This window comes from Lissotriton vulgaris, chromosome 1_2 (genome assembly GCF_964263255.1).
Source record: "Lissotriton vulgaris chromosome 1_2, aLisVul1.2, whole genome shotgun sequence".
Classification (NCBI taxonomy): Eukaryota; Metazoa; Chordata; class Amphibia; order Caudata; family Salamandridae; genus Lissotriton; species Lissotriton vulgaris.
In genome coordinates this window covers 169,712,820-169,735,485 of record NC_141686.1, presented here as the reverse complement: position 1 = coordinate 169,735,485, position 22,666 = coordinate 169,712,820, and the positions used below count along the sequence as shown (strand labels likewise).

Sequence of the window (22,666 nt, the reverse complement as noted above, 5' to 3'; positions counted from 1 at the left end):
ATTACATGGAACAAAAGGAGCAAGTGGATTTTGCTACAGGACAAGTAGATTTATGAAGCAACCTGTCCCATGGACAAGTAGATATTTTATTAAATTCCATACCCCTGCAAGAGCATTACAGTGCGCCCCTCAGAGAGCAGCCCTCTTAAGGGGAGAAAGGGGGTCCTATGGCTCCCCCAGACATCAACTGTGCACCAGCCTGCAAGGGGATCTCTATTCTCCTTTAAAAGTGCAGGGGTTGCTGCCTGCACTGTGAAAACATGGAGCGGTTTCAAAGCAGCCGCTCTGTTTTTCACAGGAATGGGCTAGGAGCGAGAGTTTAAAGTTGCACTGAGGGCAGCACATTCATCATAATACGTTGCAGTTTCCTTCATTGCTCCCAGCGCAATGAAAGAAAGTGCGTAGTATGTATAATGCGGCCCCAGGTAGTTTTAATTCAAACCTCAAATATATAAATTGTAAATCAGATCGCTGTAAAGTACCATAACACTGCATTTTGATTGGCTTTTAGGCAGTCAATGTCTACTGGGATATTGACAACTTGGAATTCAGACAAATCTCATTAAAGCATCAAGCAATATATCAACATGCCTTCTTCCTAGAACACCTACTGGTGAAGATCACAAACCTACAAAAAAGAACTAGAAAGTTTACTTGACTAACAATGTGCTTGCAATAGAAAAACATGCTGCTGGAGAAGCAGCTTTGAATCATTCACTTTCCTGTACAATGTACATGAAAATGGTTCTCATTTGTACTGCTACAAGTTCTTGAAACAAACATGTCCCTGAAAACATTCCTTTCCACTTGCTTCTATTGTACATTTAAAGTGTTTGAAATTTGTGAAAACTGCGTAGTCTACGACCATCTGAGGGAGTTTAAAAATAGTAGCCTCATTGTTCTGTCGGATTTAACATATTACATTAAAATGTCTTAATTAACCCCTTAAGTGCTGCCTCGGTGCATTGGCCGACGGCAGCACTACCTCCCCAGTGCTGCGCACGACCATTGAACGTCCATTCAGCACTAGTTCTAATGGACAGCGCAGCACTGGGGAGGAATGTTTAATAGCAGCTATGGGGCTAAGTTTGAATGTTGTTATTCAGGATGTACACAGAACAACATTTGAAAAGATACAAATATATTTTTTAATGTGTTCATCATATTTTGTATCCATTGTGTATCCGTGAAAAGAGGTACAATTACTGACAAACAGAAAAGGGAAAGAGTAAAAAGAAATACTAAATGTCCGAAAAGCAACTCATTTAAAGGGTTTTACATTTAAAGGGTTTTACAATCTACGGAAGTTCAAATTCATTCATTAGGTCTCGCCTAGCGCAGCGCGCATGAGCTACACTAGGAGAGGGCTCTTGGAATCACTTCAGACCTCCAAGAGCCCTCTCCGTGAGGGTTGGCCTCCTTCCACACAGCCTTTGCGTGTGGCTTTCAATAATTGAATGCAAAAACACGGTTGATGGACAGAATGCAGAACAATGTCATACATTCACCCCAGTACAGATCTCGGGACTAAATCCATTGTTTTTTTGCTCACCATGCCATTCCAGTTTGAACCCAGCCATATGCAAATCAGTCTTGACCCTGTGGCCCATGGGAACAGTCCAGCCGGAACTGCCAAGCCAGGTCTTCCCTGGACAGGAACAAGCATCCTAGGACCGGTTTCGTGCTTCAGCCCTCATCAGCCAGGATAGCTTGATTCCAGTGGCATGGAGAGCACCGGACTCACGTCTGTGCATACCCGTCCCAGGGTTATAAATGCAAAAACAACAGTTGAAGGAATTAAAAGCACGCAAATGGCCAAAGACTGGTGCAGGTCCCACCTTCCCTCAAAACTTTCACTCCCATGGCCTAGGGGTCTCGGGAGAGAGCAGCGGCGCGCACTGTGCCAGCTGCATTCCTCCCTGATCTTATCTTTCGCGGTCACACTTTTTTTTTTCGCGGTGTCCGTGCGCGAGAAAGGTTTTAAAGCACAACGCTGGTAATTAGAAGTAATGTTACTGATCCATGCGTGATTAGTTGGCATTGTCGCGCCACACAAGGCGCGCGCCTGCCTCAACCTTGTCAAGGTAATTATGTCTCATTTACAATTCGTATTCCCTTTATTTGACGTGAGGGACCGGGAGTCTAATTTCAAAACCATTGCCTTTTATTTTTTTTAAATGGATACCTTTTCTAAATTGTTTTTTAATAACCCCTTTCAGTGACTGCGTGAGTTCAAGAGTTAATCGCGCGTGCCCGATAAATTGCATGGGTAAAATGCTGTGCATGCGGAGGTGCGAGTATGTTTAGGAGGCGCGTGGAGGTGCCTTACCACGTGTGTGGTCGTCACTCGATGTCAGTCATCTGCCCAGGCCGCCCAACATGGGAAAAATAAACCAACCATAAGTAGGGCTGGCAGTCGACTCCACTTCCACATTTTAGTTTGCAAACTATTGCACTCTGGGACTTTTAGTCCAGGTTTTCTGCAGTTGAACTTAACAACTGAAAATAATTTTAAAAAGACCCAAGTCCAGGAATACATGGCATTCGGAGGGTCATAGAGTCATCGGCTGACTTTGGCCACAAGGCTGGTGAACATTTTTAACTAGTCAACTGCCAGATTCCACTCGGCAATCACAGCATGTATGAGATGGTTGATGGGTTTTATTAAGGTCCATTGGATTTGGAACCTCTGGGAGTACAGCCCCTACCCACCCACACTGTCGACCAAATGCCAGAAGCATGGTGGGTGGGCGTTGCAGTGGTACACTTAGGAGGGCAACTATAGGGTGTCCTATGTGCCTGGAAGCCCAGCGCAGCGTGTTAGTCGTTTGGAGTCCAGTCTCTCTCTTGTACTGGGTGCAGTTTTAGCACATTAGATTGCAGCAGGATGCACCTGAAGCATATCCTTGAGGGTATCAGTCCTGACCACCCTCCCTGGGGTCACCACAGACACTGTCTCCAGTGCTGAACGTTTCACCCACAAGTAATTGATTTCAGGTGTGTTGATCTAATCAGTTCAATGGAAGCACACAAGACTCAAACACCCAGAATGCATTGGTCTCTCACAGTCAGGGATGCAAAGAGTGCTGTGGAGGTTAGAGGGAGGGGAAATCACTGTCTTTACTTGCCCCCTCGGCCCACTCCAGGCCCTGCAGCTGCTGTGAATGATGCACCCACCTTGTCCCTTTAACTGTGCCTTTTTCTGGGACATTTTCATGGATTTTGTTTTTCTTGTGCCTATTATGTAGTGTTTACTAATGGGGGTGGTTTCCTCATTGGTTGTAGGAGGGGGCGGGGTTACTATTGCTTCTCTTTTTAATGCTTTTGTTGAACTTTACTTCTCACAGTTTGACATGTGAAGGAATTGCTTGAACAATTTTGCCCCTAACGTGCATTTGGGGGGGCTGGCTGTTCTTGGGGACAGAAGACGGGGATGGTCCATGCTTGTGACCCCTTTGTGCCTTACATGAGCCCGTGGCTAAGAGTATCATCGGGTCGTGATGTCAAGTGAAGATTGCCCGGATCAACCATCGAATAGGAGTGTTGAATCAGCCTTTCATGTTTAGGAGCAGATTGCCATACAGCTGGGAAAGTAACCTTACATTTCATGGCCTCTTAGTAGACAAACCCAGGGAGCAAAATAATAAGTGCTTATTTCGTGCGTGTATACTGAATTGCGCGTTTGGGGTTTATTGTAAGCCAGGACGCCACCCAAGCGCAGCCTAGATTGACGCCACCCCCTGTCCTCCATTTGCAGACGGCTTTTGACAACGTATTTAAAACAAGCATTTGCAATGCAATAGGGGTCGCATTTACGAGAGTTTGAGTTATTGACATTGCAAATACCAATGCCTTTATTTTTGTTTTTAAAACATAGATAAAAGGCATTATCATTTACAATGCCAATAGCTTAATTTTGCATAAAGGCGAGACCTATTGCATTAAAAATGCTTGTTTTTAAAGTGTAGTGAGATCAGTGTGCAAATAGACTACTGCACCACTACAAAACTACTCCCATTCATTTAAATGAACAAAGAAAATCATTTTATGTCTATTTTAAAATTATGGAGGTATTAAGCGAAAGAGTATGGATAATCTCAAGAAACAGACAAAGGGTGATGTGTGACTAGGGTAGGCATCTCTCCAATTAATTATTTAGAGCCATTTAAAATTATATTAAGCCATAAATAACCAGAAAATCCATATGTTACCTCCTTTTTTTTTTTTAACACCTGGTTTCATATTTGCTTTAACACCTCAATGCTCTTCTATTTTAGCCTTCTCCATGGGAAGGGCTTCATATTCAACAACTCCATTTCTTTTCTATCAAATAAATATTCAGGAACTCCTCGCTTTTGTCTTGATTGTAGAACATGAAGGAGATAAAAGTATATTAAATACTGAAAATTGAAGGTTTGGGCTATAGATGTTAATTAGAACTTGTTAGTCAGGCCTCGAAAAATCATAAAAATTTTATTAAGACTGCAGGTCCAGTAACCTGACTAATCGACTTGACTGCAATGTACTTGACCCATAAACTGGTCTCATGATGTCATCTTAGGCAAATCTTTTATTTACGCAAAGCCACTTTTTTCTTCATCATCACATATGAGAGCACCTTCCAATATGCAAGTTGAGCATTCCTGCTGTACAAACACCTATTTTGCTTGATTTAATAGACTGAACGTTTGCTCCATACATATCCCAAAGCCCACATATAGGATACACATGACCCCGACTTACCCTTTGTAACCAGGAAGACTGGGTAATCACCCCTACTCGTGGACACCCAGAGAAGCAGGATACCTACACCAGGGAGCCCGGGTGCATAGGTGTCATTGGTGTCGGAACCACCCGTTAAAATCAATGGGGATCTTCAGATGTCTAGCTGCTACCGTGACCCATGGACCAGGTCGGGGAACCTAGGCATGGATTCCGGACATGGAGTGCCTGAGGAGAGAGGAGACAAGAGTCCAAACCACCAAAGTCATCAGGAAGTGCAGGAGCACAATGCCCACCCTTTGATGGTAATTCAAGGTAGGATGGAGGCATTAGAGTTGCAGCTGTGGAGACTAGGCGATGATGTAGAATCACAGGAGCCATCCACCAGCAATCCCATGACATTCAATGAATTGCAGGAGGGTCAGTGGTGAACGGGACCACCAACAAGCTTTGGCAAATTGATCAGACACGTTGCAGGAAGAGTTGCAGAAAGGAAAACCAATGCACTCAGAGGGCATCTTAGAGAAGCCGCCTGAAAAACGACAAGCCTCTGGTGGGCTCGCTGACTGGTACCCACCAGCCTGCCACCACAAGACATGTTTCTGGACCCCTAGGATGGGAGCCTTCGCTCCCTGAGCTCAGAAACAAAGCCTTTCCTGGACAGAGGTGGTCACACCTCCCACAGGCCAGGAGGAGCCATCTGTGGCAGGGGAGCTTTAAAGTCCTTGCCGACTTTGTAATGCGACCCCCCAGCCCTCCCGCTATCAGGAGCAGGCCCCCTTCCTGTCTACCCTCCTTTTCGGCAGGAAGACAGGCCGAAAAATTTGCACAAGCCAGAAGGCGTGCCCACCTCTGTCAACCCCACCCCTCAGGTGGGGAGGAGAGGTGAAGCCCACTCCTCAGAGCCCACCATTCTGCAGATGGCAGGCACTCCAATCAGGATTAGGGATTGGGCCTACTCCCCCATGTGGGGTGAGCACACAAAGGGTGTAGTGACCCTAAGGTCAGTAGCCCAGAGGCTACTGACCTCAAGTACCCCTAAAAAGTCCCCTAAATACTGTATTTAGGGGAAGCCCTGAACCAAGAAGTGAGATTCACACAACCTAAGAAGAAGGACGAAAGAAGATGCTCAGCAGAGGAGACTGCAGAGAAGACCCGACTTGGTCCCAGCCCTACCGGCCCGTCTGCAGGTTCCAGAGATCTTGTGCCAAAAAGTCACCTTGTCCTGCAGTCAGCAACCTCCAGAACCCCTGGGAGGACCCACTGCCTTCAACAAAGACGGGATCACCTGTGAACAGCAGCTCTGTTCAAAACAAACATATTTATTGTCATAACAAATAGTGTCTTTCCTTGGTAGGGACACAAAAGAAAACAAGCATTTACAATGCAATGGTCTCGGCATTATTAAAGGTAGAGCTATTGGCATTGCTAATGACTTTTTTTTTTAAACATAAATAAATAGTATTGTCATTTACAATGGCAATAGGTGAGCATTAGAGTACTAGAGAGTATTCGCGGACACAGAGCCACACACTCACACACAGACAGAGCCGTGCACAACACACACAGACAGACGTGCACACACACACACACACAGACAGAGCCGTGCACACACACACACACACACAGACAGAGCCGTGCACGCACACACACACACAGCCGTGCACGCACACACACACACACACATACACACACACAGACAGAGCCGTGCACACACACACACACACACACACACAGACAGAGCCGTGCACGCACACACACACACAGCCGTGCACGCACACACACACAGAGCCACACACACACACAGACAGAGCCACGGGAGGGGGTGGGGGAGGGAGTCGGGGGGCCGAGCAGCGATGGGGTTAAGGCATATTACATTTTTCTCTGTGATCATAGTTACTGCTTGATTTGTCATAAATGATTAAGCATTGCTAATATTAAAAAATTAAAATTAAGCATTTGCAATGCAATAGGTCTCGCATTTACACTAGTTTATGCTATTGGCATTGTAAATGACAATGCTTTTTATTTATGTTTTGGTTTTTAAACATAAAAGGCATTGTCATTTACAATGCCAATGGCTTAAACGCGAGACCTATTGCATTGCAAATGCTTGTTTAATATAAGTGATTTAAAAGTCTGTGGAGGGCATTGACTCGGTTTAATGCATGACTCACTTAAACTCCTGTGGAAGGGATGCCTGTCAAGAGTCTGGGGAGGAGCTAGAGCTCAAATTTTTGTTAAATGGAAAGAATGCTGTAAAAGGACGGAAATCCTGATATTGATAATTTTAAGAAAAAGAAAGAATGAAGTGAAAATGGCATGAATAAGGATTTTTAACGTTAAGTTTGAGCGCTAATAAGAGATGCTTCTTTCTGGTTCTGCATGGGACTTTCCATCCAACAGTTGCTCGACAGAGTGGACTTTATACTTTGAGAGGCCCCAGCCGCCCTGCACGCACCCCAGCACCAATTGATTTTCGGTGTAGGCTGTTGGGAGGCACATACTACAGGATAGAGAGGTGTGTTTACAAAGGCATTTATGAGGCCAGGAAGTAGTAATGGACGAGTGCTCTTTCACATGCTATTGCACTTTTGTGAAACGGCCCCAAACGTCCAATTCCATATTAGTGAAAGTGCACACACAGAGTGTAGAGCTTTTTATGTGCACCAAGTGTGTATCATTATTCATTTTTTAAATCTTTTGGAGCCAGTTCACAATGGCATGTAAAAGTAAGTACGTAAAAGACTACTAGAGGAGCGCTGCTTCATATATTCCAATATGCCTTTCTGAATATGCCCCTCGGTGTTCTGCCATCGGACAGTGGCTGACTTTGCCCCTTCTCCACCAGTCTTTCAAGACAGTCTGCCTCTTGCCAATGCTTCTTTCCGCCCAGGGAAGTAGAAACCCGGCACTGGTTAAAAGTGTAGCTCGTCAAGCATAGGTATAATAGAAGGTTTGGAATGGTGCTAAAGGTCACCCGAGTAATAAAAAGGGCCGCACCCCCGTTCATACTTGTACATTTATAAAGTGGGTGCAGCGCCGCCTAATGCTCCTCTGGATAAGCCATTTTAGACGGTCATTCATACATCGCAATATGCATTACAAGGACCGGTCAGGTCAGCTGTCCGCTGGTTTCAGGCATGCACCTTTTATTGCTTATTACCAGTGTTTCGCAGTTTGCACAACAGCAGTTGTCAACTTTATTCCAGTTTCCTGACACTCTGAAATCTGACGCGCTGAAAGGCGAGTGTTCCCATATTTCCAGGCTAATAATGTATTCCTCCTGTGCTGGCATCGAACCACGCTGAGGTATCAAAGAAGATGGATTCACTCGTATCACGGTTTAGTGAACAAGAATAAACATTATGGATTTTTTTCAGATTATGACAAGCAGTCCCACTGGTGACTCATTGCTCTCTCTCGGCACCGCTGGGGGCAGTTAGGTTAGACGTGTCCGATAGAAAACTGGCGCGCGCCGGTCAAGAGCAGGCTAGGCATCATTGGGCATCGTTCACTAAGCGTAGAGAAAGGCTCGAGTCACCCTTTTTTGGGGGGGTTTGAATTTCTACGTTTTAATGCGTTGCAGACTTCTTAATAAGATCTTCTGTTCTGACGTGGTCGTTTATCAGGGTAAACGCGCATTCCTTAAAACCGGCGTGCCTTTTGAGTGAGGTTAGTGAGGGGCTGCAAGGCGCGTGCCCTTCCTCGCAGAGCGACGCGAGCAGCCGGAGCACGTGCGGAGGAGCGGTCGTCCTGTGTCACCACAGGATTAGCTGTTCTCGGAATGTTGAAGCACACCGGAGTATGGCGTCTCTTCAAGTCAGCAGTAGATGACGGAAAAGCGCAGCTCAAGCAAGACGCCCTTCAACTCCTGCCTGTTTATCAGCGCCGCGCGCTGGTATGCAGACTCCCCCTGCATTCCAGCAGGCGTGCGTCGTGATCCGGGCTGCATTAGCACTGTGGAGACAAGACCTGGCCGCGCGCGCACAACGTTATCCTATGGGGAAACGCTGCGCGCGGCCAGGTCTTGTCTCACTTCGGTGTTCTCAGACTGCTGAGACGCCGACAATAGTTCTCTGGCGAGAACGCGCTTTCAGCGCGTTATAGCCGAGACCTAAAAAGTAGATGGTCTAGAAAAAATACAGACTGAGATGTAAATAAATACTACAGACCAATGTAATCAGTGATTGGTCTGAGTCTGTTCATGTAAAAAGCTGCACTTAATGTGACAGCTAGAGAAAATGTTCCTTCTAACTTTCTCAAAGTGGCATAAATAGTAATGTTAAATCCAACTTTACCAGTAAAGGGGATTTATCATTACCATTCCAAATATATAAAATATGACGGGAATCACAGATTAAAGGTGTAATAAGGAATTCCCAATTTTAACCTATGAGAGGAGTAGGCCTCACAGTAGTGAATAACAAATGTAGGTGTTTTTCACTACCAGGACATGCAAAGCTCAAAATCACATGTCCTACCGTTTACTTACACAGCACCCTTATGGGCTACCTAGGGCCTACTTTAGGGGTGACGTATGAGTAATAAAAAGGGGAGATCAAAGCTTGTCAAGGGGATTTAAATGCCAACTCAACGTGGCAGTAAAACTGCACACACAGGCTCTGCTGTGGAAGGCCAAAGCCATGGTTAAAGGGCTACTTGTCTTGGTGGCACAATCAGTGCTGCAGGCCCACTAGACGCATTTAATTCACAGGCCCCAACAGTGACTCTACTAGGGACTTACAGATAAATTAAATATCCCATTTGTGGATAACGTAATGTAACTATGTTTAGGGGAGGAGCATGCCCACTTTAAAACTGGTCAGCAGTGGTCAAGTGCTCAAAGTCAAAAGTCCAACAAAAAGAACCAGCAGAAAAGAGGTAAGCAGGTATAACTTTTGGAAGAAGACCACTCTAAGGCTGACAGGTCTAACAGTCACTCTCGAAAATGCAATTTCAAAACCAAAATGCTCCAATTTGTGGTATATGACTTTTCAAATTCAGTGGGGATCTACTGACCAACCCAGAGGTCAGGGCAGGAGCGCTACAAAACAAAAAGCCAAAATGGTATCAACTCTAATTCGACAATAGGTTTATACCATACGATATTTTCAGATTAAAAAATATTAACACCTTGGCTGCGGAGCATATTCCCCTCCTACGCTGAAATCTGCAAAAACCCATTGTTCATGACAAGGCCAGCTCGTCATAAGCACAGCTCAACCGTGCCTCATGACGAGCTGGCCTGGTCATGAGCGTGAAACAGGTTAAGCTGCCCCGATGCTGCTAATGCATAATGTCCTATTTAAAAAAAATTATGATGCATGAGTATACAGATGTGTCAACTGCTTGCCATTTTCCATGCAAACCGCTAACTATGTAATTCATTTGTATTTAGATACATAGTTGGTAAAATGCATCTTGTACAGATTTCCTGAAAGTCTGGCATGTATCCGAGAGAAGGAGAGCAACAGAAATATTTATGAATGCCAATCTTTGCTATAAACGTTTTAAGACAGTCTGTCTTTGCAAAAAATGGAAAAGATGTCTCCTAGTGCAACTTCATATTGGTAGGCTTTTAGAGAGAGTGAGTGGGGTCTACAGATCTAATCTTCTGGAAATCCTGTAAGATTTCAGAGGACCACATGTTTTTGAAAAAAACTAACAATGATTCATGTAAGAAAGTGGCTCTGTATACTGGACCAAAGTAAGGGAGTCCACAGTCCCCAGAGGTGTGGCAGAGGCTAAAGTTAGATATAACCTTATTCTCTAAAGTGGTAGCTTGGTCGAGCAGTAAGGCAGTATCAGAGGATAGTGTAAAGTATTTGTTGAGCAAATGGTCTCACATACTCAAGAACTGAACTCTAGGCAAATGGTTTGTATAAAAAATATATAGTTGTTTTATTTTAGACCCAACAATAGGTATCAAAATATACTTTCTCAGAATGAGTTACTATAGTTAAATACTTTTCAGTACAGTAGTTACAGTTGTTGCAATAGGCAACACCATTTCAAACAATGTGACATTGAGCTCAATGGGAATTTCTAGTTAAATGCAATTAATTACTTTATGGATTACTGGTCTATCCACAGGACTGGATCCTAGATTCAGTCCTGGGACATCTCCTGTAAACAGTTGAATAAAAGCGTTTTGGTTACAGTTGTGATTTTCAAGGAATATTATTGTATTTTAAAAGTTGACACTTTGAAACTTTTTCACATAGAATCACCAATGTGATCCTATGTGAGGAAATTCACTTAGCAGGTAAGTAATGTTATTGTAACTTTTTCTTACTCCGTGTTGGATCCTGGATCCAGCACTGGTGCATCTCCTGTAAACAATTAAAAGAATGCCTCTATGTCAGACAGGCAATTTTTAGCAAATATTTGTAAGTTTCAAAAATCGACACTTAGAAACTTTTTCAGCAAAAACCAGGCATGTTATCCTATTAAAAGGAAAGCCAAGTTACTGGTAAGTACGGTTAGAATTACTCTTCAGGTGCTGTGCTGGGCACCAAGATCCAGCACTGGGATCTCTCCTGATAACAGGCGAGTATTTTTGTTTTCGTGATTTGGCGGATTTTAGATGACTATTTTAAAGTTTCAAAACTCCACACTTAGAAGAATTTCCAAGTGAAAAGAGTCAATGTTACTCTATAGAAGAAAAGTGAGTTATCGGCTTTTGGGTAGATACTCGACTGGCAGAGTTAAGGTTCTGGGCATAGACTCATGGGTCTCCCAGGGTCAGGTAGATACAGTTGTACACCCTCAGAGGCACAGGGGCAGCCGGGTGCAGATAGAGTTAGGCCCAATGTTAGCCTATGGGCGGCAGGGGGCCTTTGGTTGGTGGCTGCTGGTAAACAGGCCACGCGGCTGTGGGAGGTTGGCTCCTGGTCACTTGCTCATGGCAAATGGGGAAGTAGATTGGAACCATGGCTGCACTCCCAGGGGCACTCGGGCGGTGGGTGCAGGGTGCTTTTGAGCCGTTCGGAGCTCAATGTTATTCAATGGGAAAGCTGGAAGTTGAACAAAGGCTGCAGGCTCGGGGACGGAGCTTCTTCAGGTGCGACCACCACTTTGAGATGTAAGTTGGGATCTTGGAGGATAGGTAGACACCAAGGAGCTGGGCACAGGGGCCGTGGGGCGACGGGTGCAGGGGTGTCTTTTGACGTCTGGAAATCTTACCCTCAGCTGGTCACGGTTGGAAGGGTCCCTGGTTGAGAGGCTGCAGGCGTCGTCTGGGTCGTCGAGCAGGGTCTTTGGGCACTGGATTTCAGGTCACAATCGCCGGGGGGACTTCCTCAGGGTCTTTGTTCACTCAGGCACAGGCACAGGCCGGGCTCGGCGGGTGCAGAGTGTGCGGGATTTGCGGATGCTGGCTGGCACCAGGGGTGTTGCTTTTTGAGCAGAACCACTGCTCGTGGGCGTCCCAGTCTTTTAGATGAGCAAGGCAGGCAGGTCTTCCAGGGTTCGAGGTTGCTGTCCACAAGAGACGCCAGAGTTTAGCAGGAGCAGGTTCAAGGATCGACAGGCCTGTAGGGCTGGGACCAAGTCAGTTGGTGTCGTCCTCTTGTTAGCAGATGCACGGCAGGTCTTCCTTCTTCTTGTTCTTCTTTCTTGATTTCAAATCGGGATCTGACAAAGGAAGGTTCAGGATGCCCCTAAATACTAAATTTAGGGGTGTTACAGGTAGGGTAAGGGCAGGGACCAATGGGTCCCTGTCCTGGGGTGAATACACCCCCTATCCTGTTCCTCTCCTCTGGGAGGGGAAAAGGAGCCTACCTCTGATTGGGCAGGGCTCCCCATCCTCAAAATGGCCAAAGCCCGGAGATGTGCTTCACCTCGCCTCTCCCACCTGAGGGGTGGGGTTGGCAGAGGCTGGCACACCCCCTTTCCTCACTTAGGATTTACCACATGTCTTCCGCCAGAGTGGGGGTCAGAACCGGTGGGGGGGCAGTTGCTGAGTACAGCAATTGGCCTGGGGAAGCTCACAAAAGGTGGCATACCTTTGAAGCTGGGGGAGGAGGCCTGGCACCTCGTCCCAGGATGTGCATTTTTCAGGCCCCCGAGAGTGGCACGCTCTCGACCCAGGGGTCCAGAAACATGTCTGGTGGTGGCAGCCTCGGCAGCCACCCAGTCAGGACACTGGAAGTGGGTTAGGTTTCAGGGGGCATCTCCAAACTTCAGTCTTCAGTGTAGCCATTATGGTGCGGTGGAGTTCGTAATGACAACCTCCCAGCACTATATACTCTTAATGGCATCACTGCCCTTACAGTGCCCAGGAATGGCCCTGGGTACTGTAGGGGCACAGGGCTCACGCACCTGTGCCCACACTACTGGCATAGTGCACCCAGCTAGAGGGGTGACTGAAGTATGCCAGGTCAGTGTGTTTGTGGGCATGGCACACAGGTATGTGTGCCATGTCGACTCTCTATTTAGTTCTGCACACAGACACTCAGCCTGCAAAGGCAGTGTGTGTGTGTGAGGGTACAGGGCCCTTAAGGGTGGCACTATAAGTGCTGCAGCCCTTAGGGGTCTTCTTTGGTCACAGTGTCCTTTTACCAGGGTACCATTTACCAGGGGCCTACCTGTGGCCAGAGATGCCAATAATAATAATACTGAAGTTTATATAGCGCAACAGCTACCTCCACTGAGGTGTCCCGGCGCTTTAGTGAGCAATTTGGGGGGGGAGGGGGAAGGGGGGGGGGGGGGGGGGGAAATCATGAAACAAGTGCCACAAAAAAGTGCCACAAAACCCAATGGGGTTTAGGTTTCAATACAGTTTTTAGCTAAGAACACCGGCCCTGGGTACCTGGTTGGCAGGAACCCAGGGCACACTCAGTCAAAGTACATCAGCAATTCAGGAAAAAGTGGGGCATACCATGCAAAAAAGATGACACTTTCTCATAAGTGAGAACGCGGATTAATGTAGAGCACTCCCTTCTGTTTTCTGCACGGGACTTATGTCCCTAATGGCACCCTCGTCTCACATACAATATCATTAATTTTGAAACCGTGGATTAACGCAAAGCTCTTTGCACGTTATTAACAGGCACCATTGTCACTAGTTTCAGGCTTTTAAACACGCCTTCAACAGCAATAGTTTTCTGGTAGATCGGTGTACCAATAATCATGCGCATTGGAGAATAACGGCATGTGACACACCTCCTATCACTCGCGGAGTGACTAGTTTACACACATCACTGAATATATAGCATTATATTGATTATCGCCTTCATGTCACTCATGGGTTTAACGGCTATGATTGTTTATATTCTGGTACTCAAATGCCTTCTTCTGTATGAATAGACTTTAAGTAGACAATATTTAATTTTCAGATAATCCCCAGACGAAGGCCAATGGCCGAAATGCATTGGGACTGAAGTACTTTGGGATTTGTGAAACAAACTCACTAGAGACATTGTATTCTGGGAATTGAAGTCCTTGAGAAAGTGATGAGATAATATTGTGATGTTACAACAATATTAAAAAATACTGAAACCAACGGAAATAGCGTGTTTCATTGAACTACATATTAAAAAGTTGAAACCTCTGGGAAGGACTTTTTCCAGTGCCCGGGGGACACACCCCATGGATATGGGGATGTGCCTTATTGATATACATTACATTCAGAGAGTGATACCCTGGAGCACGGAACACCCTCACAACTCTTCTACACCAGTGGCTGTGAACATTCTGATTCCTGTATACTTTCTCACAATTCACAGCTGTATGTTTACATGAAAATCGATCTGGTGATAAACAGCCAATAAAGAAAAAAGAAAAAAAACACACGAGAGATCTACCAGCTTAAGTGTTGCTCAGGGCATGCAGCATTTTAACATAATACAAGCAGCAACCTCAAATATGGGGTACCAGACTTTTTTAGTGATAACAAATACATCATTACAAGATATTTTCTACAGGGAACAGCTTGCATGAAGTGTGTGCACAATTGGATCAATGCAGCCATTGGATTAAAACAGCGCATCAGCTTCTAAAAAAATATGGTGGGCAACAATGTAAAGCCAGGTTCCAATGAGCACCTTTAACATAAGGACTTACAAATGTGTCCTAATATGAAAAACAAAAATAGCAAGAGAGCTTCAGCAATGAGTCAATTGAAGCCAATCAGCACTGAGCATCTCGTGAAGTCACAACCCTGATGCAATAATACTTACACCCGTAAGAACAGCTCCCCTAAACAAAAATGAGAAACAGTAGCACCACCTGGTCTCAGTAAGAAACTAGGTAACACTGGCATTAAAGAGACTATCCCTCAATCAACCAACATCATGGCATGTACCCTATTCCACGCCGGTTAAAAATGGCATCATGAGGATTACCCCTGCACCAACCAAAGCCAGGTACCACTGGCAGCAAAAGGGGATGCAACCCAACACAATCCAGGTAAGGAGGCACAAGGAGGACTCCAGACCCAAGCAAGTTTAAATAATACTAGCTCGGTAAATGCTGTGGCTGGAATTCAACAAACCCTGCACAGGAAGCAGGAGGGCTCTCAACCTTGAGAAGAGCACAACATTGGCTTAAAACTGTAGAAAGCTATACTTACGTCATTTGGCTGAAGAACGAAGACTGAGGTATTTAGGCTGGAAGGAGTCCACTGGCTGGAGATGCTGACCTTCACATTACTAAATGTTTTCCTGGATGCATGGAGCAATGCATAACTACAAAAGAGAACCAATAGAGGTTACACAGAACTCATTCTACAGAAAAAGAATTAGGAAATGCAAAGAAACTGTAGAGAAGTGAAACCTTGCACTCAGCACCCCAAACATATAAACAAGAAGCAGGGAAGTGAAGCGTAATACTCCGCGCTAGAAGCAAGCCTGCAAACAGCAACAAAAGATCAGCCAATGCAAAAAACACTGAGAAAGTGATGAATCAACAGCTGACACAATTTATACAAGATCAACTTCTTGAACCAACTCAATTTGAGTTCAGACTTGGACAAAGAACTGAGACCGCCTTAAGGTTTTGGTTGACCGTTTAAGGAACATAGGTGTCAAAGGGAAGGCGCTTGCCCTGTTGAGCTATTTTCTTGCTGGTAGAGAGTAAACTTTGTAATTTGTAACTGGGTTTTGTATCGCGCCAACTCACCGACAGGTCTCAAAGCGCTACTGACCAAGTACAGCAACAAAGATGAAATAAGGATATAGAGGTGTCTGATCTAGTAACCGACTATTGAGATGGGAATGCGTCTTTAAAGAGTAAGGTTTTCAAGGACTTCCTAAAGTGGAGAAGATTGGGTTCTCTGCGAAGCGCCTCCGGTAGCTTATTCCAGATGGTAGGAGCCTGAACTGAAAAAGATCTGCCTCCTTTTGTTGTTAGCTTGAAACGTGGACAGGATAGCAGAAAAGATCCGGACGATCGCAGGGCGCGCTTAGGTTAGTTTATTTCGAGCCTTTCTTTTATGTAGGCTGGCGCCTGTCCGTGGATTGCTTTGTGGCAGATACACATACTCTTAAATTTGACTCTTTGCACTATAGGCAGCCAATGTAGCCTATAGAGCAGAGGGGAGGCATGAGTCCTCCTCGGCATTCCAAAAATCAGACGTGCTGCGTCATTCAGGATAACCTGAAGACGGTTGATGGAGTTTTTTGGAAGGCCGAGGTACAACGCATTGCCATAGTCTATTCTAGACACTATTGTGGCTGAGACAATGGTTCGCAGCATATTCCTCGAGAGCAGGGCGGCGAGTTTACGTAGTTGCCTGATCAGGTTGGTGCAGGAACCAACTACAGCGGATACTTGGTTGGCCATTGAGAGTTCCTGATCGATTTTCATCCCAAGACTCTTGACACTAGGGCACGGTTTTGGGGTGGGTCCTAGTTCTTGTGGCCAAAACAAATCATTCCAGGGGAAGTAGAGGTTGAGACTACGAGGACTTCCGTTTTATCTGGATTGATTTTCAGCAAATTGGACGACATCCAGCTCACTGTAAATCGTAGTATGTCTTGGGCCATGGACTGAGCCGATGGTGTATTGTCGATACTCAGCAACAGCCGAGTATCGTCGGCATAGTTAAAAACTTTACAGTTCATGTTTGCCAGGGACTCTATCAATGGTTGTAGGTAAAGATTAAATAAGAGCGGAGAGAGCGCTGATCCCTGCGGGACTCCACAGGCTAACATGCCCACGTCTGAGACCTGGTCTGCCAACTGGATCTTCTGCGTCCTTCCTGTTAAGAAAGCTGTTAACCATTTGAGGGCTTGCTCTCCTATCCCAAACCTAGCCAGTCTGTCCAGGAGCAGTGCATGGCTGACAGTATCAAACGCCGCTGAAAGATCTAATAATATCAGGGCGCTTTAAACTGTGTGTGGTTCTTGATAATTTTGTCTCAAAACTTCTCTCTCTGCCATGCGGAGTCCCACAAGGATCCTCGCTTACTCCAACGTTGATCAACGTTTATGTTACAGTGTTGCCAATTTTGATTAACCCCTTAGCTGAGGCGGCTATTCCGCCGCAGCGCTAAGGGGGAGGCGGGCCGCGAGGAGCTACCGTACTCATGACGGAACCACTCCGTCACGGCCCTCAGGTGGGCTGTGCTTGTGACAGAACGGTTCCGTCACGGTCCCGCCCGCTCTTTAGAACGTCAGCACAGGCTCGGAATTCCAGCCGCGCAAGCGCGGCGAGCGGGCCGTGACGGAACCCTTCCGTCACCAGCACAGCCCACCCGAGGCTTGTGACGGAACAGTTCCGTCACGAGCACGGAAAGTGTTAAATCCTTTGGTTTCACCCTTCCCTCCTATGCAAATAACACACAAATTGTGGTGTCAGTATATAACAACGAAAATAACATTGGCATTAGGTTTCATGGTTGCATGCTAGCTTTCAGCAAATGGAGGAGCAAAAACTGCCCAAAAAGTTGCATTTTGGAACAGAGATGATCCTTTTTGGAAACTCCACTTGTGTGTGCTCCCCATACTGGTGGCCAGAGGAGTTGGGATCACTTATCATTCCAGTGAGAAAGGCTAATTTTACACCTTAAGAATGATTTAAAAAAAAAAAAAAAGATATTCCATTAGATGCACACAAAAAAACTGTAATAGCGGCTTTAGTCCTATCAAAACTTGACTATTGTAATGGTTTGTATTTAAATATACAGGAAAACATCTTATTAAATCACAAACCTTGCAAATTGCTGCAGCTAGACTGCTTTTGGGAATTCACAAATTTAAATCCGTTTCTTGTGCAATCCAAAAGCTGCATTGGTGACCACTTAGAAACCATATCAAGTTGAAGGCCCTTTGCATAGCCTATAAGGCATTGCATGATATCTGCCCTGAATGTCTGAAGGAGGCCTTTAAATGGTATGAACCCAGCAGAAAAAAACAGGTACGACCAAGATGTGGAATCTTCTTCCTTCTTACATTTGGACTTTTCCCTTCCTAATATTAGTTAGAAAGGAGCTAGAAAGATGGCTTTTTTGATAATTAGTGGTATGATCCTGTTTTCTTGAGCAGTTAGCGCCAAGACACCTCCGGGTAATCAATCACTCAATAAATCGCTTTAACAGAACCATTGGGGAAATGTGTGAAGCCACTGAAAGTCAGCTCCTACGCGAAGAGCATATGGGCATGGTTAACAATGGCAAGCTGAACCGGTTACTGAAAGTTCCACTTTTCTCTCAACCCGTAATCCGCCCCATTTCTTACAATCAGAAACAGGTGTATGCCTCTTATAATGCAACATCAAACTTGGAAACTATTAAACTTTCAAACTAACAATTGTAATACCTTAAGATAATGAGGTTACTTTTCAAATGCAAATGTTTCATAGTTGTCAACATCTAAGCCAATAGTATACTAAATGTATTAACCTTGATAAAGCACAGTAAAACAGGTGAAACATGGCTAATAAATGTAAGACCAAGCACGTCAATGAACTAAAAGCTTGAATCTCCCTGCATCTTCTGGTGTGCATCCCTCAAGGGTATTATCCATGTGCGAATGCCGAAGATTTCAGAGGTACGTTAGGTAGGTGCTAGGCAAAGAAGCGAGTGTGGTGAAGGACCCACAACCAACTTCGCAGCACTATCCCTATGCCCACTAGCAGTCAGTCTATAATGATGCCAGCTACGATTTCTGCTCTTTTACACTGTCCGTATCTCCAGTAACCACAAACTAAGCCACCACCACCTTATGCCTTTTACAAATGCTGCTCTCGGATTTTATTTTGATACATTTGCATTGTAATTTATTAATGTGAATAAAGTTCACAATTAGACAATTTTTGCAATCTTATCCAGACTTCAGAACAAGCCCAATTGCTATACGGCTTAGGTCAAATGAAGAAATTGTAGAGAAAAACCCATTTAAAATTAATGGCCACCGAGGAACGGCACTTCGTATAATAAGACACAAATGTTGGTTGCTGTCTGAGGGCAGTAGTAGAGACTTCAGCTGAAGCTCATATGAGGGATGGATGCAAGCACTGCAGTCAGCAGGAAGAGGTCATGACCTGCATTTAAGGGAGATTCCATACATATTTTGCACATATTGTTTTTGACATTACCCCCTAACACACACACTAAACCTTGCAAATTAGCACAGAACACTGCAAGGAAGGCTGTATAGTGTACAGAAATGCAAGTCAATCCAGTTTGGAAGGAAACTACATGTAGTTTTTTCGTGAGTAATGATTTATTTTTAAGTTTAGACACAGGAGAAGCTCCAGACCAGGGCCTGCCCCAGCAGCAATAAGCAGAGGCTATTCCTCCATGCTTGCCACGTTTGGTGGTTCTCTCATATCGGAGGCAAGCACAAACCTCCAAACACACTCTTGAATCCCAAGTTACCAAGGTCGCTGTGCAATCATGCTTTCACTATGAAACACGCAACATCAGACTGAACGCATAAAATAGAATACTGACGACAGACAAAACAAAGCTCAGATATAGAATGCAGTTGTTTGTCAGTGAGCTTACAACTCTACTAACCAGAATTAGCAATCGCAATACTCAACCAACAGAACAAACACAATCATCCAACGCAGTTAAGAGCGAGACGCGAACCCCTCTTGAAAATTCGCCATCTTGGATTGGAGAATTAGGCCAAATAGGAATAGGGCTGTGCCCCTCCACCCAAATGAATGAGATATGTGAAGGGTGTAGTCATCCTAAGGGACAATAGCCATTGGCTACTGCCCTCCAACCCCAGTAATGACCTTAAATTTTGAATTTAAGGACTTCCCTGAACCCTGTTCCTCAGTGACTACCTACAAAGAAGGACTGAAAAGCTGTGCAGCAGTGAAGAAGACAACAACAACTGATTTGGCTCCAGCTCCACCGGTCTGACTCCTCCTTCAGCGACCCTGTTCCAAGAATCCGCTGGGCCCACAGCCAGCAACCTCCAAGAACCCCAGAGACCTGGGCTGTCTTCAACAAAGACTCTTTTCTCCAGAGGACACCTGATTTGTACAGCAAGAAACTAACCCAAGGAATCCGGATCCAGACGGATCTGCAACCCTTGCACCACTCTGCATCCCATGCCCACAACCACAGTCCAGGTGGCCCACTGATCAAGTGAAGTACCCCCGGCAATCCTGACCTAGGATCCAGCATTTGATGACCTCTTCTGAACTTCCCCATGATGCCCGCAGCATCTCCCCGGAAATGTTCGGTAAGACAACCCGACGCCTAAAGACACCCCTGCACCCGGAGCCCCCAGGCCTTGGAGTGCCCAACCAACGGTGCCCCGGCCTCCCCTCCCCAATATCCAACTTACCTCTCGAATCAATGGATTCCTTCAGTCGGTCTTCTGGAACAAGCCTACATTCCTTTTCCCCGACCCAGGATCTCCATTGCTTCCCACAGGGCATCTGACGCCTCCTTTGCACTCTGCACCCAGCCAGCCACCCCTGTGTCGCTGAGGTGGTGCACTCAGTGCTACCTGGTGGCCCCTACAGTGCTGACCTCAACTCCCAGGGCCTGTGTCCCTGAACCGCAGCTACTTGCCTGCAACCTGTGCATCTTCGAGGTGCCCCCAGCCTCCATAGGATATGGACATTTGGCCCAGTGACCTCTGCACCCGGCCGCCCCAGTGCCGCTGGTGGTGCAGTACCTAACTTGGACCGACCCTTGCCCAGTGTTGACCAAAACCCTCGGAGACTGAACCTGAAAACCGTTTACTTATTGGTAAGTTACTCGCCCGTCTTTCCTCTCACAGGATTGCATTGGTCTCTCACTGTATTATACTCAGTGTTGATCCTGAATACAAAATATCTTTTTCCACATTGGAATACATGTAAAATATTGTTTGATGCTATACAGACCTTTTGCCAATAATAATTTGAAAGTATTGCATAAGTGACAAGTCTACTTAGCTATAACTGAGTGCAACTTTTGCCTAAAATAAAATTAACTAAAGTAATATTTTTACAACTATTGGTCTGGAATTTTGTTATTGAGTGTGTTTTCCAACCTTGAATGAGTATGTACAACAAATGCTTTCACACTGCCCTCCGATACGCCTAACTGCTCACCCCTGTACCACTAAATTAGGAGTAAGGTGTTGTAGGATCTGCTTCTTATGGTTACCCTCACTTTTTGCTTGATGTGATGCTGTTTTTGACTAGTCTGACTGGGATCCTGCTAATCAGGACCCGAGTCGATCTGCTTTCTCCCCAAACTGTTGAGTTCAGTACTTAGGTACATGCCAGATTGGATACAAGGGTACCCGTGTCAGTCCCTAGCATATGGTACCCATGTACCCAGGGCATAGGTACCACAGAGGTCTCCCATGGGCTGCAGCATGCATTATCCCACCCATGGGAGACCATTTAAAATGGAACTATAGGCCTGCCATTGTAGCCTGTGTAAGTTGGTGGCTGCACCACTTACTAGACATACAGGTTTACTAGATCTAAGGGTCACTGCACTTAAAACCTATAAGTCACCCCTCTAGCAGGCCTTTACAATCCTAAGGGCAGGGTGCTTGGTTCTAAGTGAGAGGGTCCCCCTGCATGAGGACACCCCTGCAGCCTACGGAGTCCATTCTCCTGGGTTGTCAGTGAAGCAGCCATATACTATATAAAGGAGCATCGCATTACCGCACGATGACCATCTCGAAAACAGCTGCTACGAATCCTATCATGTTTAGTTTTAAACATATTGGAATCATACCCCCACATCGTAACTGTGTAGGAGGTATGATTCCAAGCACCAGGAGAGCCCTCCGTTAGGCTCTCAGTGTTACCGGGACCAGCCTTCTAGTCCCAGACAGCACAAAATGGTTGCTGCCGACCTGAGACACATTTCTGCTCTCCTGCTGCTGAGCAAGCTCAAGCAGGGGAAGGCAGAACAATAGGTATCCTGTCACAGGGAGGTGTGACCACCATCCAGACAGGATTTACTGTATTAGGGCTGGGTGAGTGTGCATGCCAGCGCCTTAAAGTCTGCATGAGGTGCACATTTGGTGTCCCTGTGCATAGTCCAGTTCAAACCAGTGCTGCTGGAAGTTGGCTCCCGCTCTGAAGTGAAACTGGACAAAGGACATGAGAGTAACCCCCCCTGTCCGGACCCTACCCTGGGAGGGTCCCCTGAATCTTCCTAACCCTTTCCTTAGGGTACTTAAGGGCTTACCTGAATGTAGGTCCCTAGTTTCGTCGTTGACCAGATTCAGAACTGACACCACTGCACTTCTACCGTCTGGGCACTCAGGACTTCGTTTGGGACTGACTTAATCTCCCTTTCAGTCTGCTGCATCATCTGATCACCATTCAGGATCCGTGCAGGACCTGTGGAGCATCCAAGACACTTGAAGATAATCTCCCTTGAAGTGAAGGAGTCACTTCCCTGCATTTGTAGGCACCTCAACACTGCTGATCGGTCTGCTGATCCCGAGCTCCCGCGGACTCAGTAGGGTTCAACAACAGAGTTGGTGGTTATCTAAGTCTCTCGAAGCCTGAGCTGTCCTCT

At 45.8% G+C, this 22,666-nt stretch overlaps 1 protein-coding gene across 1 annotated transcript in view; it reads right to left on the bottom strand.

Moving 5' to 3' along the window:
* The window catches only part of SLC37A3 (solute carrier family 37 member 3), a 175,945-nt gene that overhangs the window by 111,228 nt on the left and 42,051 nt on the right, over positions 1-22,666 (bottom strand). Inside the window, exon 3 of the mRNA XM_086953054.1 lies at positions 15,299-15,413. Within this exon, the coding sequence (XP_086809180.1) occupies positions 15,299-15,413 (115 nt within the window). The remainder of the gene's footprint in view (positions 1-15,298; positions 15,414-22,666) is intronic.